Source organism: Nerophis ophidion, linkage group LG29, assembly GCF_033978795.1.
Source record: "Nerophis ophidion isolate RoL-2023_Sa linkage group LG29, RoL_Noph_v1.0, whole genome shotgun sequence".
NCBI classification, from domain to species: domain Eukaryota; kingdom Metazoa; phylum Chordata; class Actinopteri; order Syngnathiformes; family Syngnathidae; genus Nerophis; species Nerophis ophidion.
Window position 1 is genome coordinate 20,726,247 of NC_084639.1, and position 13,177 is coordinate 20,739,423.

Sequence of the window (13,177 nt, forward strand, 5' to 3'; positions counted from 1 at the left end):
GACAGGTGGAATAAATGCAGCATTTCATCCCGACAGGTGGAATATATGCAGCATTTCATCCCGACAGGTGGAATATATGCAGCATTTCATCCCGACAGGTGGAATATATGCAGCATTTCATCCCGACAGGTGGAATAAATGCGCCATTTCATCCCGACAGGTGGAATAAATGCAGCATTTCATCCCGACAGGTGGAATAAATGCAGCATTTCATCCCGACAGGTGGAATAAATGCAGCATTTCATCCCGACAGGTGGAATAAATGCAGCATTTCATCCCGACAGGTGGAATAAATGCAGCATTTCATCCCGACAGGTGGAATAAATGCAGCATTTCATCCCAACAGGTGGAATAAATGCAGCATTTAATCTCAACAGGTGGAATAAATGCAGCATTTCATTACAACAGTTGGAATAAATGCAGCATTTCATCACAACAGATGGAACAAATGCGGCATTTCATCACAACAGGTGGAATGAATGCGGCATTTCATCACAACATGTGGAATAATGCGGCATTTCATCTCAACAGGTGGAATAATGCGGCATTTCATCTCAACAGGTGGAATAAATGCGGCATTTCATCTCAACAGGTGGAATAAATGCGGCATTTCATCTCAACAGGTGGAATAAATGCAGCATTTCATCACAACAGTTGGAATAAATGCAGCATTTCATCACAACAGATGGAATAAATGCGGCATTTCATCACAACAGGTGGAATGAATGCGGCATTTCATCACAACATGTGGAATAATGCGGCATTTCATCTCAACAGGTGGAATAATGCGGCATTTCATCTCGACAGGTGGAATAAATGCGGCATTTCATCCCGACGGGTGGAATAAATGCGGCATTTCATCCCGACGGGTGGAATAAATGCAGCATTTCATCCCGACGGGTGGAATAAATGCAGCATTTCATCCCGACGGGTGGAATAAATGCAGCATTTCATCCCGACGGGTGGAATAAATGCAGCATTTCATCCCGACGGGTGGAATAAATGCAGCATTTCATCCCGACGGGTGGAATAAATGCAACATTTCATCCCGACGGGTGGAATAAATGCAGCATTTCATCCCGACGGGTGGAATAAATGCAGCATTTCATCCCGACAGGTGGAATAAATGCAGCATTTCATCCCGACAGGTGGAATAAATGCGCCATTTCATCCCGACAGGTGGAATAAATGCAGCATTTCATCCCGACAGGTGGAATAAATGCAGCATTTCATCCCGACAGGTGGAATAAATGCAGCATTTCATCCCGACAGGTGGAATAAATGCGCCATTTCATCCCGACAGGTGGAATAAATGCAGCATTTCATCCCGACAGGTGGAATATATGCAGCATTTCATCCCGACAGGTGGAATATATGCAGCATTTCATCCCGACAGGTGGAATATATGCAGCATTTCATCCCGACAGGTGGAATATATGCAGCATTTCATCCCGACAGGTGAAATATATGCAGCATTTCATCCCGACAGGTGGAATATATGCAGCATTTAATCCCGACAGGTGGAATAAATGTAGCATTTCATCACAACAGATGGAATAAATGCGGCATTTCATCCCGACAGGTGGAATATATGCGGCATTTCATCCCGACAGGTGGATAAATGCGGCATTTCATCCCGACAGGTGGAACAAATGCGGCATTTCATCCCGACAGGTGGAACAAATGCGGCATTTCATCCCGACAGGTGGAACAAATGCAGCATTTCATCCCGACAGGTGGAATAAATGCAGCATTTCATCCCGACAGGTGGAATAAATGCGCCATTTCATCCCGACAGGTGGAATAAATGCAGCATTTCATCCCGACAGGTGGAATATATGCAGCATTTCATCCCGACAGGTGGAATATATGCAGCATTTCATCCCGACAGGTGGAATATATGCAGCATTTCATCCCGACAGGTGGAATATATGCAGCATTTCATCCCGACAGGTGAAATATATGCAGCATTTCATCCCGACAGGTGGAATATATGCAGCATTTAATCCCGACAGGTGGAATAAATGTAGCATTTCATCACAACAGATGGAATAAATGCGGCATTTCATCCCGACAGGTGGAATATATGCGGCATTTCATCCCGACAGGTGGATAAATGCGGCATTTCATCCCGACAGGTGGAACAAATGCGGCATTTCATCCCGACAGGTGGAACAAATGCGGCATTTCATCCCGACAGGTGGAACAAATGCAGCATTTCATCCCGACAGGTGGAACAAATGCAGCATTTCATCCCGACAGGTGGAATAAATGCAGCATTTCATCCCGACAGGTGGAATAAATGCAGCATTTCATCCCGACAGGTGGAATAAATGCAGCATTTCATCCCGACAGGTGGAATAAATGCAGCATTTCATCCCGACAGGTGGAATAAATGCAGCATTTCATCCCGACAGGTGGAATAAATGCAGCATTTCATCCCGACAGGTGGAATAAATGCAGCATTTCATCCCGACAGGTGGAATAAATGCGCCATTTCATCCCGACAGGTGGAATAAATGCAGCATTTCATCCCAACAGGTGGAATGAGCGGGGAGATCAGAGCAGGCGGGAGATGGAAGGTCAGCATCGGCGTTACCTTGGTGAACATGGGCTTGCCGTGCTGGGTGACCATGGTGCACTGGTCGCAGTCCAGCGTGATGCAGGAGTTGTGGAAGGACTCCTTGGAGTGTTTGAGGATGTAGTGCAGCTCGCTCACGCCGCCCTCGAACACCGTGCTGAAGTAACGCGGGATCAGCGTCCGCCCGATGGCTGTGGTGGGAGGAGGAGGACCTTTTAGTTCACCGTGCAGGACATCACCAGAAAACACCTCAGTGACATGGATTTACTAGCCTACTATCAAAATGACTTTGAAAGTCTTATATAAGTGTTATAATGAAGACAACACATGATGAAAGTGTCTATATTAGCTATAATATCCTACTATCCTAATTACTTTAAAAGTCATATATAAGTGTTATAATGAAGACAACACATGATGTAAGTGTCTAAATTAGTTATATTAGCCTACGATCAAAATTACTTTAAAAGTCTTATATAAGTGTTTTAATGAAGACAACGCAAAATGTAAGTGTCTATATTTGTTATATTAGCCGACTATCAAAATGACTTTCCAAAGTATTATATAAGTGTTATAATGAAGACAGCACATGATGTAAGTGTCTATATTAGCTATATTAGCCTGCTATCAAAATGACTTTAAAAGTCTTATATAAGTGTTATAATGAAGACACATGATATAAGTGTTTATATTAGCTATAATAGCCTACTATCAAAATTACTTTGAAAGTCTTATATAAGTGTTATAATGAAGACAACACATGATGTAAGTGTCTATATTAGTTATATTAGCCTACGATCAAAATGATTTCAAAAGTCTTATACAAGTGTTATAATGAAGACAACGCAAAATGTAAGTGTCTATATTTGTTATATTAGCCGACTATCAAAATGACTTTCCAAAGTATTATATAAGTGTTATAATGAAGACAACACATGATGTAAGTGTCTAAAGTAGCTATAATAGCCTACTATCAAAATGACTTTAAAAGTCTTATATAAGGGTTATAATGAAGACAGCACATGATGTAAGTGTCTATATTAGTTATATTAGCCTACTATCCAAATTATTTCAAAAGTCTTAAATAAGTGTTTTTATGAAGACAACACATGATGTAAGTGTCTAAAGTAGCTATAATAGCCTACTATCAAAATGACTTTAAAAGTCTTATATAAGTGTTATAATGAAGACAACACATGATGTAAGTGTCCATATTAGTTATATTAGCCTACGATCAAAATGACTTCAAAAGTCTTATATAAGTGTTTTAATGAAGACAACGCATGATGTAAGTGTCTAAATTAGCTATAATATCCTACTATCAAAATGACTTCAAAAGTCGTATATAAGTGTTATAATAATGACAACACAAAATTCAATTCAGCTCAATTGAGGAGAAACATCTGGGCTGTACTCTTTATTCATATAGATTACATGTATATCACGATATATATATTGATATTGTTTTATTGTTTTATTAAAAAATGATGAGGCATTTGTGACACTGACAAACTTGCTGATTTTTGATACAAAAAAGTAAGCAATGTTTTAATTAAAAAAAATATGATGTTTCACTTCTCAAAAAAACTGGTGTTTCTCGCTCGGTTTTACTCTGCGTAGTTAAGAGTTTCATTTTTCCGAATGCACTGTGCCAGGTTCAAACACTGATGACATCTATTAAACGAGACATGAAGCAAGGAATTAAAGAGATACGAAAGTCAATTTAGCTAAATTTAGGAGAAACATCTGGGCTGTACTGTTTATTTATATAGATTATATGTATATCACGATGTATATATTGTTCTTGTTTTATCGTTTTATTACCAATGATGAGGCATTTGTGACACTGACAAACTTGCAAATTTTTGGTATAAAAAAATAAGCAATGTTTTAATAAAAAAAAAAAAATGTTTCACTTCTCAAAAAAAAACTGGTGTCTCTCGCTCGGTTTTACTCTGCGTAGTTAAGAGTTTAATTTTTCCGAATGCACTGTGCCAGGTTCAAACACTGATGACATCTATTAAACAAGACAAGAAGCAAAGAATTAAGCAGAGACAAAATTCAATTCAGCTCAATTGAGGAGAAACGACTGGGCTGTACTCTTTATTCATATAGATTACATGTATATCACGATATACATATTGATATTGTTTTATCGTTTTATTACCAATGATGAGGCATTTGTGACACTGACACTCTAGCTAATTTTTGATATAAAAAAGTAAGCAATGTTTTAATTGAAAAAAAATAGGTGTTTCACTTCTCAAAAAAACTGGTGTTTCTCGCTCGCTTTTACCCTGCGTAGTTAAGAGTTTAATTTTTCCGAATGCACTGTGCCAGGTTCAAACACTGATGACATCTATTAAACAAGACATGAAGCAAGGAATTAAAGAGATCCGAAAGTCAATTTAGCTCGATTTAGGAGAAACGTCTGGGCTGTACTCTTTATTCATATAGATTACATGTATATCACGATATATATATTGATATTGTTTTATCGTTTTATTACCAATGATGAGGCATTTGTGACACTGAAAAACTTGCTTATTTTTGATATAAAAAAGTAAGCAATGTTTTAATTTAAAAAAAATATGTTTCACTTCCCAACAAAACTGGTGTTTCTCGCTCGGTTTTACTCTGCCTAGTTAAGAGTTTATTTTTTCCGAATGCACTGTGCCAGGTTCAAACACTGATGCCATCTATTAAACAAGACAAGAAGCAAAGAATTAAGCAGAGACAAAATTCAATTCAGCTCAATTGAGGAGAAACGTCTGGGCTGTACTCTTTATTCATATAGATTACATGTATATCACGATATATATATTGATATTGTTTTATCGTTTTATTACCAATGATGAGGCATTTGTGACACTGACAAACTTGCTGATTTTTGATATAAAAAAGTAAGCAATGTTTTAATTAAAAAAAAAATGATGTTTCACTTCTCAACAAAACTGGTGTTTCTCGCTCGGTTTTACTCTGCGTAGTTAAGAGTTTCATTTTTCCGAATGCACTGTGCCAGGTTCAAACACTGATGACATCTATTAAACAAGACATGAAGCAAGGAATTAAAGAGATCCGAAAGTCAATTCAGCTCGATTTAGGAGAAACGTCTGGGCTGTACACTTTTTTTTACAGTCTCCCAAAGACTGCATACCTCCTCTTTTGTGTGGACTTTCCCTGCTCACAAGGCAACAGCTGTTTCTAAAGGGAACGGGGGTCATAAACACCTGTTGCCTTTGGATACAAAACAGTTCAAAGAAAAGGGTGCCAGGTCCTGCTTCCGCTTTGTAGATATATTCCTGTGGATTACAATATATCGAAGAAACCGACGCCTTTACGTCACTTGGAGTGACACAATGGAGTTTTACAAGCCTTTTGCTTGGTAAGATCAAAGACAGCTTTTTGTCTCATTTCAACAGAAAGTTTTGTGATAACTTACAAATATTTTGACACTCCGTTGAAAAATACAAAACTTTTTTTTAAAGAGGTGACCAAGTCATTGGAACGACGCTGCATGAAGGTAAATATTTGTTTTGACTGGCATGTTTTTTCCCAACTCCATAAAGTCTAGGCATGGCTAAATAAGGCACACGGTGTTTTGGCAGCAATTCTCTCTCGCTCCCTCGCTCGGCCGACGCCACGCGCCTGCAAAACAAAGTACGACTCGAGAGTGAGCAGACTGCTAATGAGGAGGAGGGAGAGGAGGAAGATGAAAGATGGAGAGAGGAGGAGGAGGAGGGAAGATGTATATAAAAAAAAAAGAAAAAAAAAAGGTTGTCAGCAAGTAGAGAGGGAGAAAAAAAAGATGGCGGTTAAAGATGGTCGGGGTCGCCGCACGGAGGAGTTCCGCTCGCCAAAAAAGGCGTCCCAATCAAACCCAGCGTGCGTCGCCGGGGGTGACCGAGTGATAGATGGCGAGTAATGGCGGCCATGCTGGGACGCTTTGGAGCTCAGCGCTTTTTAAAAAAAAAAAAAATGTTCTTTTTAAGACTCCAAATGGAGAGTTGGTGTTTAAAAAACACCAAGACAAAACCAAACAAAAGGGGTACGACAAAAAGCGCGCACGAGGCGGACAACAAACTAAAAGAGCTAGCATGGGAGCTAGAAAACAAAAAGGAGCTTAGCATGGAAGCTATCAAAAACAAAAAGGGCCTAGCGTGGAGGCTAGCGGGTAGCAAACTTATTAGACAAGATATTTGTTATTTTTCAGCAAATAATCATCAACTTAGAATTTAACGGCAGCAACACATTGCAAAAAAAGGCATTTTTTACCACTGTGTTACATGGCCTTTCCTTTTAACAACACTCAGTAAAGGTTTGGGAACTGAGGAGACACATTTTTGAAGTGGAATTCTTTCCCATTCTTGCTTAAGTTGTTTAATAGTCTCCCTTCTGTCAGAGTTAGTTTGTGACGAACCCCTAAATGCAGAGAAGAAGGCCGGCATTGAGTAAGGAAACATGGTTTAAAAAAACACCAAGACAAAACCAAACGAAAGGGGTACAACAAAAAGCGCGCACGAGGCGGACAACAAACTAAAAGAGGTAGCATGGGAGCTAGCAAACAAAAAGGAGCTTAGCATGGAAGCTAGCAAAAACAAAAGGCCCTAGTGTGGAGGCTAGCGGGTAGCAAACTTATTAGACAAGATATTTGTTATTTTTCAGCAAATAATCATCAACTTAGAATTTAATGGCAGCAACATTGCAAAAAAGGCATTTTTTACCATGGTTTTACATGGCCTTTCCTTTTAACAACACCCAGTGAAGGTTTGGGAACTGAGGAGACACATTTTTGAAGTGGAATTCTTTCCCATTCTCGCTTAAGTTGTTCAATAGTCTCCCTTCTGTCAGAGTTAGTTTGTGACGAACCCCAAGATGCAGAGGAGGAGGCCGGCATTGAGTAAGGAAACATGCTTTAAGAAAACACTAAGATAAAACCAAACAAAAGGGGTACAACAAATAGCGCGCACGAGGCGGACAACAAACTAAAAGAGCTAGCATGGGAGCTAGAAAACAAAAAGGAGCTTAGCATGGAAGCTAGCAAAAACAAAAAGGGCCTAGCGTGGAGGCTAGCGGGTAGCAAACTTATTAGACAAGATATTTGTTATTTTTCTGCAAATAATCATCAACTTAGAATTTAATGGCAGCAACATTGCAAGAAAGGCATTTTTTACCACGGTGTTACATGGCCTTTCCTTTTAACAACACTCAGTAAAGGTTTGGGAACTGAGGAGACACATTTTTGAAGTGTAATTCTTTCCCATTCTTGCTTGAGTTGTTCAATAGTCTCCCTTCTGTCAGAGTTAGTTTGTGACGAACCCCAAGATGCAGAGAAAGAGGCCGGCATTGAGTAAGGAAACATGCTTTAAGAAAACACCAAGACAAAAACAAACAAAAGGGGTACAACAAAAAGCGCGCACGAGGCGGACAACAAACTAAAAGAGCTAGCATGGGAGCTAGAAAACAAAACGGAGCTTAGCATGGAAGCTAGCAAAAACAAAATGGCCTAGCATGGAGGCTAGCGGGTAGTAAACTTATTAGACAAGATATTTGTTTTTTTTCAGCAAATAATCATCAACTTAGAATTTAATGGCAGCAACACATTGCAAGAAAGGCATTTTTTTACCATTGTGTTACATGGCCTTTCCTTTTAACAACACTCAGTAAAGGTTTGGGAACTGAGGAGACACATTTTTGAAGTGGAATTCTTTTCCATTCTTGCTTAAGTTTTTCAATAGTCTCCCTTCTGTCAGAGTTAGTTTGTGACGACCCCTTAGATGCAGAGGAGGAGGCCGGCATTGAGTAAGGAAACATGCTTTAAGAAAACACTAAGATAAAACCAAACAAAAGGGGTACAACAAATAGCGCGCACGAGGCGGACAACAAAATAAAAGAGCTAGCATGGGAGCTAGAAAACAAAAGGAGCTTAGCATGGAAGCTAGCGGGTAGCGAGCAGGAAAACAGAAGTTGTTACGTGTAGTACAAAGACAAATTGAAAGCAGGGAACAAAAGACAGTAAGCTACAAAACTGCTACCGAAATATAGCTTACCGCTACGCTGCAATGGCACGACACGACAGGAGCGACAATACAGAAGTGACATTGACAGGTAGCGACGACAATAATCCAGCCCAGACTGGATGGGAAGACAGGTCTAAATAGGAGTGGGCTGATTTACACCAGGTGCCAAACAGCCAAAGTTAGGTGAAACAGCGCTCAGGGAGAAACACAGGAAACAGACAAAATAACAGCGCTGATAGCAAATACCACACACACACACACACACACACACACACACACACACACACACACACAAAGGTTATCATTTGGAATGGGGACCAAGTTGTTGTTCAGGACTTGTGGGGACCAAGTGTTTGATCAGGACTTGTGGGGACCACCCTTTCTACAGGTGGTGGAGGCATAAAAAAAAATTGGTAAAATGGTCACTCCCCAGTTAGCTCATACACGTCTTTAAATCTCTGGATTGATGAAGTAACGTGCTGGTCAGTCTTACTGGGGACCCTAGGCAAAAAGAGTTAATATGGTTCATGGGGACCAAATGTAAATAATTTTACATAATTGTCTCGCAAATGTCTCACAGTCAAACTAACCAGTAAACATGTTTTATGGGCAAAACCTTAAAAATCACTGAGGCGTATTCAAAATGTATGTGACCATCATTTAAATAGGTTTCCCTTTAGGGGACCTGTTTTTTTTTTGGTCCCCATACCGTCAGAGGTCCCCTAAAGGTGACTGTGTAAACAGAGCCATGTCCCCATAAAGTATGAACTGTAAAAACACACACACGCACGCACTCTCACACGCGCACACACACACACACACACACACACACACACACACACACACACACACACACACAAAGGTTATCATTTGGAATGGGGACCAAGTGTTTGATCAGGACTTGTGGGGACCAGCCTTTCTACAGGTGGTGGAGGCATAAAAAAATCTGGTAAAATAACCAATGCCCAGTTAGCTCATACATTTCTTTAAATCTCTGGATTGACTATCATTTAAATAGGTTTCCCTTTAGGGGACCTGTTTTTTTTCCGGTCCCCATATTGTCAGAGGTACCCTAAAGGTGACTGTGTAAACCAGGGGCGTCCAAACTTTTTGCACTGAGGGCCGCACACTGAAAAATCACAGAAAGCTGGGGCTATTTTCATATTTTTAATTTTAAAAACCAATACAATATATGTATAAAAATATACATTTAGGCCTCCACTCAGTTATGATCCCAGGGACTCCAAAGGGTTTTGATCCAAACATTTTTTTAAAATGTGTCATTATTCAGTATTATTATCTTCATTATTATTCAAGTTTCAAATCTCTAGATCGGCATTAGGAAATATACAATATTTTCACCTAATAACTTTAGGTGGAATATTTCAGATTATGTAATAATTGGAGCCTTAATTTTGGATTTGGATTTATTTTTGTATTTTTTTTAACTAGGACACTTAAAAACAAATGACACTAAAATAATTGGGGATCCAAAAGCATCCTTCTCAAAAGTGTTAAAAAATAAATTACACGATTTATTTACTGTTTACTTTTAGCACAATAATCTCGAGATCAACTTCAGATATACCCGTCAATTTTAAGTTTTATTGTTGTTTATGTTTTTTTGTTTGTTTTAGGCCCTTCTTTTATACGGAAAAACACAAAATATGCAACATTTTCCCCCAAAAAAATATCTCAAAGTGGAATATTTAACGTAATCGGAGCCTTGAATAGGTCAATAATTCAAAATGACATTGATTTTGATTCATTATTATGTTTTAAAGAAAAAAACAGCCTGCATGGCAGTTTTGTGTTATCAAAGCATTGCAACATTGTCTTGTTACATTTCACCTGTTTGCTCTTTTACATAAACTTTTTATGTTTTTAATTTTTTTCAAATGTATTTTTAAAATGTTAAAAATGGCCCCCGGGCCTCACATTGGACACCCCTAGTGTAATTAGAGTGATGTCCCCATTATGTATGAACTGCCATAACACATACACACAAACACATACTCTCTCTCTCTCACACACACACACACACACACACACACACACACACACACACACACACACACACACACACACACACACACACACACACACACACACACACACACACACACAAAAGTACCCTTATTACTCCCATCAAAAAGCACAGCTAGACGTCTATTTTCTTACAGGCTTGTTTATAACAAATAAAATAAAAAATAACAGGGTTTCCCACACATTCATTTATTTGTGGCGGCCCGCCACGAAAAAATTACAGCGGCCACAAATAAAAAAAATAAAAAATAAATAAATAAATACTTGTTCTGCGTTCAAAAGACTCCGGCTTATTAGTGATTCCCAAAGTCCAAAAAAAGTCTGCGGGCTATAGAGCGTTTTCATTTCGGGCTCCAGTACTCCAGTACAGTTCGAGATGCCACCTCAGTAGAAGCATTTAAGTCTCACCTTAAAACTCATTTGTATACTCTAGCCTTTAAATAGACCTCCCTTTTTAGACCACTTGATCTGCCATTTCTTTTCTTTTTCTCCTATGTCCCACTCTCCCTTGTGGAGGGGGTCCGATCCGATCCGGTGGCCATGTACTGCTCGCCTGTGTATCGGCTGGGGACATCTCTGCGCTGCTGATCCGCCTCCGCTTGGGATGGTTTCCTGCTGGTTCCGCTGTGAACGTGACTCTCGCTGCTGTGTTGGATCCACTTTGGACTGGACTCTCGCGACTGTGTTGGATCCATTATGGATTGAACTTTCACAGTATCATGTTAGACCCGCTCGACATCCATTGCTTTCCTCCTCTCCAAGGTTCTCATAGTCATCATTGTCACCGACGTCCCACTGGGTGTGAGTTTTCCTTGCCCTTATGTGGGCCTACCGAGGATGTCGTGGTGGTTTGTGCAGCCCTTTGAGACACTAGTGATTTAGGGCTATATAAGTAAACATTGATTGATTGATTGTTGTTTTTTCAGCTTTTGACTCCCTTGACCGCTCATAAAAGCAATGGGACTCTGTCTGTGAATGAAGCTTGTAGTTACATATTATATAAATATTATATAAATATGTATATAAATATGTACATAAAGTGTTGTAATTATATTCAAACTCCGTGTTCTTCTTGGTCATCGCCGCCGCCGCTGACCCCCCCCAACCCCCACACCCCTAACCCACCACCACAAATAGATTAATCAATCAATCAATCAATGTTTATTTATATAGCCCCAAATCACAAATGTCTCAAAGGACTGCACAAATCATTACGACTACAACATCCTCGGAAGAACCCACAAAAGGGCAAGGAAAACTCACACCCTGTGGGCAGGGAGAATTCACATCCAGTGGGACGCCAGTGACAATGCTGACTATGAGAAACCTTGGAGAGGACATCAGATGTGGGCAACCCCCCCCCCCTCTAGGGGACCGAAAGCAATGGATGTCGAGCGGGTCTAACATGATACTGTGAAAGTTCAATCCATAGTGGCTCCAACACAGCCGCGAGAGTTCAGTTCAAGCGGATCCAAGACAGCAGCGAGAGTCCCGTCCACAGGAAACCATCTCAAGCGGATCAGCAGCGTAGAGATGTCCCCAACCGATACAGGCGAGTGGTCCATCCTGGGTCCCGACGAGCGGTCCATCCTGGGTCTCGACTCTGGACAGCCAGTACTTCATCCATGGTCATCGGACCGGACACCCTCCACAAGGGAGGGGGGGACATAGGAGAAAAAAAAAAAAGGCAGATCAACTGGTCTAAAAATGACATCTATTTAAAGGTTAGAGTATACAGATGAGTTTTAAGGTGAGACTTAAATGCTTCTACTGAGGTAGCATCTCGAACTGTTACCGGGAGGGCATTCCAGAGTACTGGAGCCCGAACGGAAAACGCTCTATAGCCCGCAGACTTTTTTTGGGCTCTAGGAATCACTAATAAGCCGGAGTCTTTTGAACGCAGATTTCTTGCCGGGACATACGGTACAATACAATCGGCAAGATAGGATGGAGCTAGACCGTGTAGTATTTTATACGTAAGTAGTAAAACCTTAAAGTCACATCTTAAGTGCACAGGAAGCCAGTGCAGGTGAGCCAGTACAGGCGTAATGTGATCAAACTTTCTTGTTCTTGTCAAAAGTCTAGCAGCCGCATTTTGTACCAACTGTAATCTTTTAATGCTAGACATGGGAGACCCGAAAATAATACGTTACAGTAATCGAGAAGAGACGTAACTAACGCATGGATAATGATCTCGGCGTCTTTAGTGGACAGAATGGAGCGAATTTTAGCGATATTACGGAGATGAAAGAAGGCCGTTTAGTAACGCTTTTAATGTGTGACTCAAAGGAGAGAGTTGGGTCGAAGATAATACCCAGATTTTTTACAGAGTCACCTTGTTTTATTATTTGGTTGTCAAATGTTAAAGTTGTATTATTAAATAGAGGTCGGTGTCTAGCAGGACCGATAATCAGCATTTCCGTTTTTTTGGCATTTAGTTGCAAAAAGTTAGCGGACATCCATTGTCCGCTAACTTGTATGTAATATAATACTGTACATCACACATACTGTACATGATGCATGTGCCACT

The 13,177-nt window shown here is 40.2% G+C and overlaps 1 protein-coding gene across 5 annotated transcripts in view; it reads right to left on the minus strand.

The window, feature by feature from the left end:
- The window catches only part of ldb2a (LIM domain binding 2a), a 233,687-nt gene that overhangs the window by 106,487 nt on the left and 114,023 nt on the right, over positions 1 to 13,177 (minus strand). For all 5 annotated transcript variants that reach the window (XM_061891680.1, XM_061891679.1, XM_061891678.1 and 2 more), the window contains exon 3: positions 2,600 to 2,772. In XM_061891680.1, the coding sequence (XP_061747664.1) occupies positions 2,600 to 2,772 (173 nt within the window). The remainder of the gene's footprint in view (positions 1 to 2,599; positions 2,773 to 13,177) is intronic.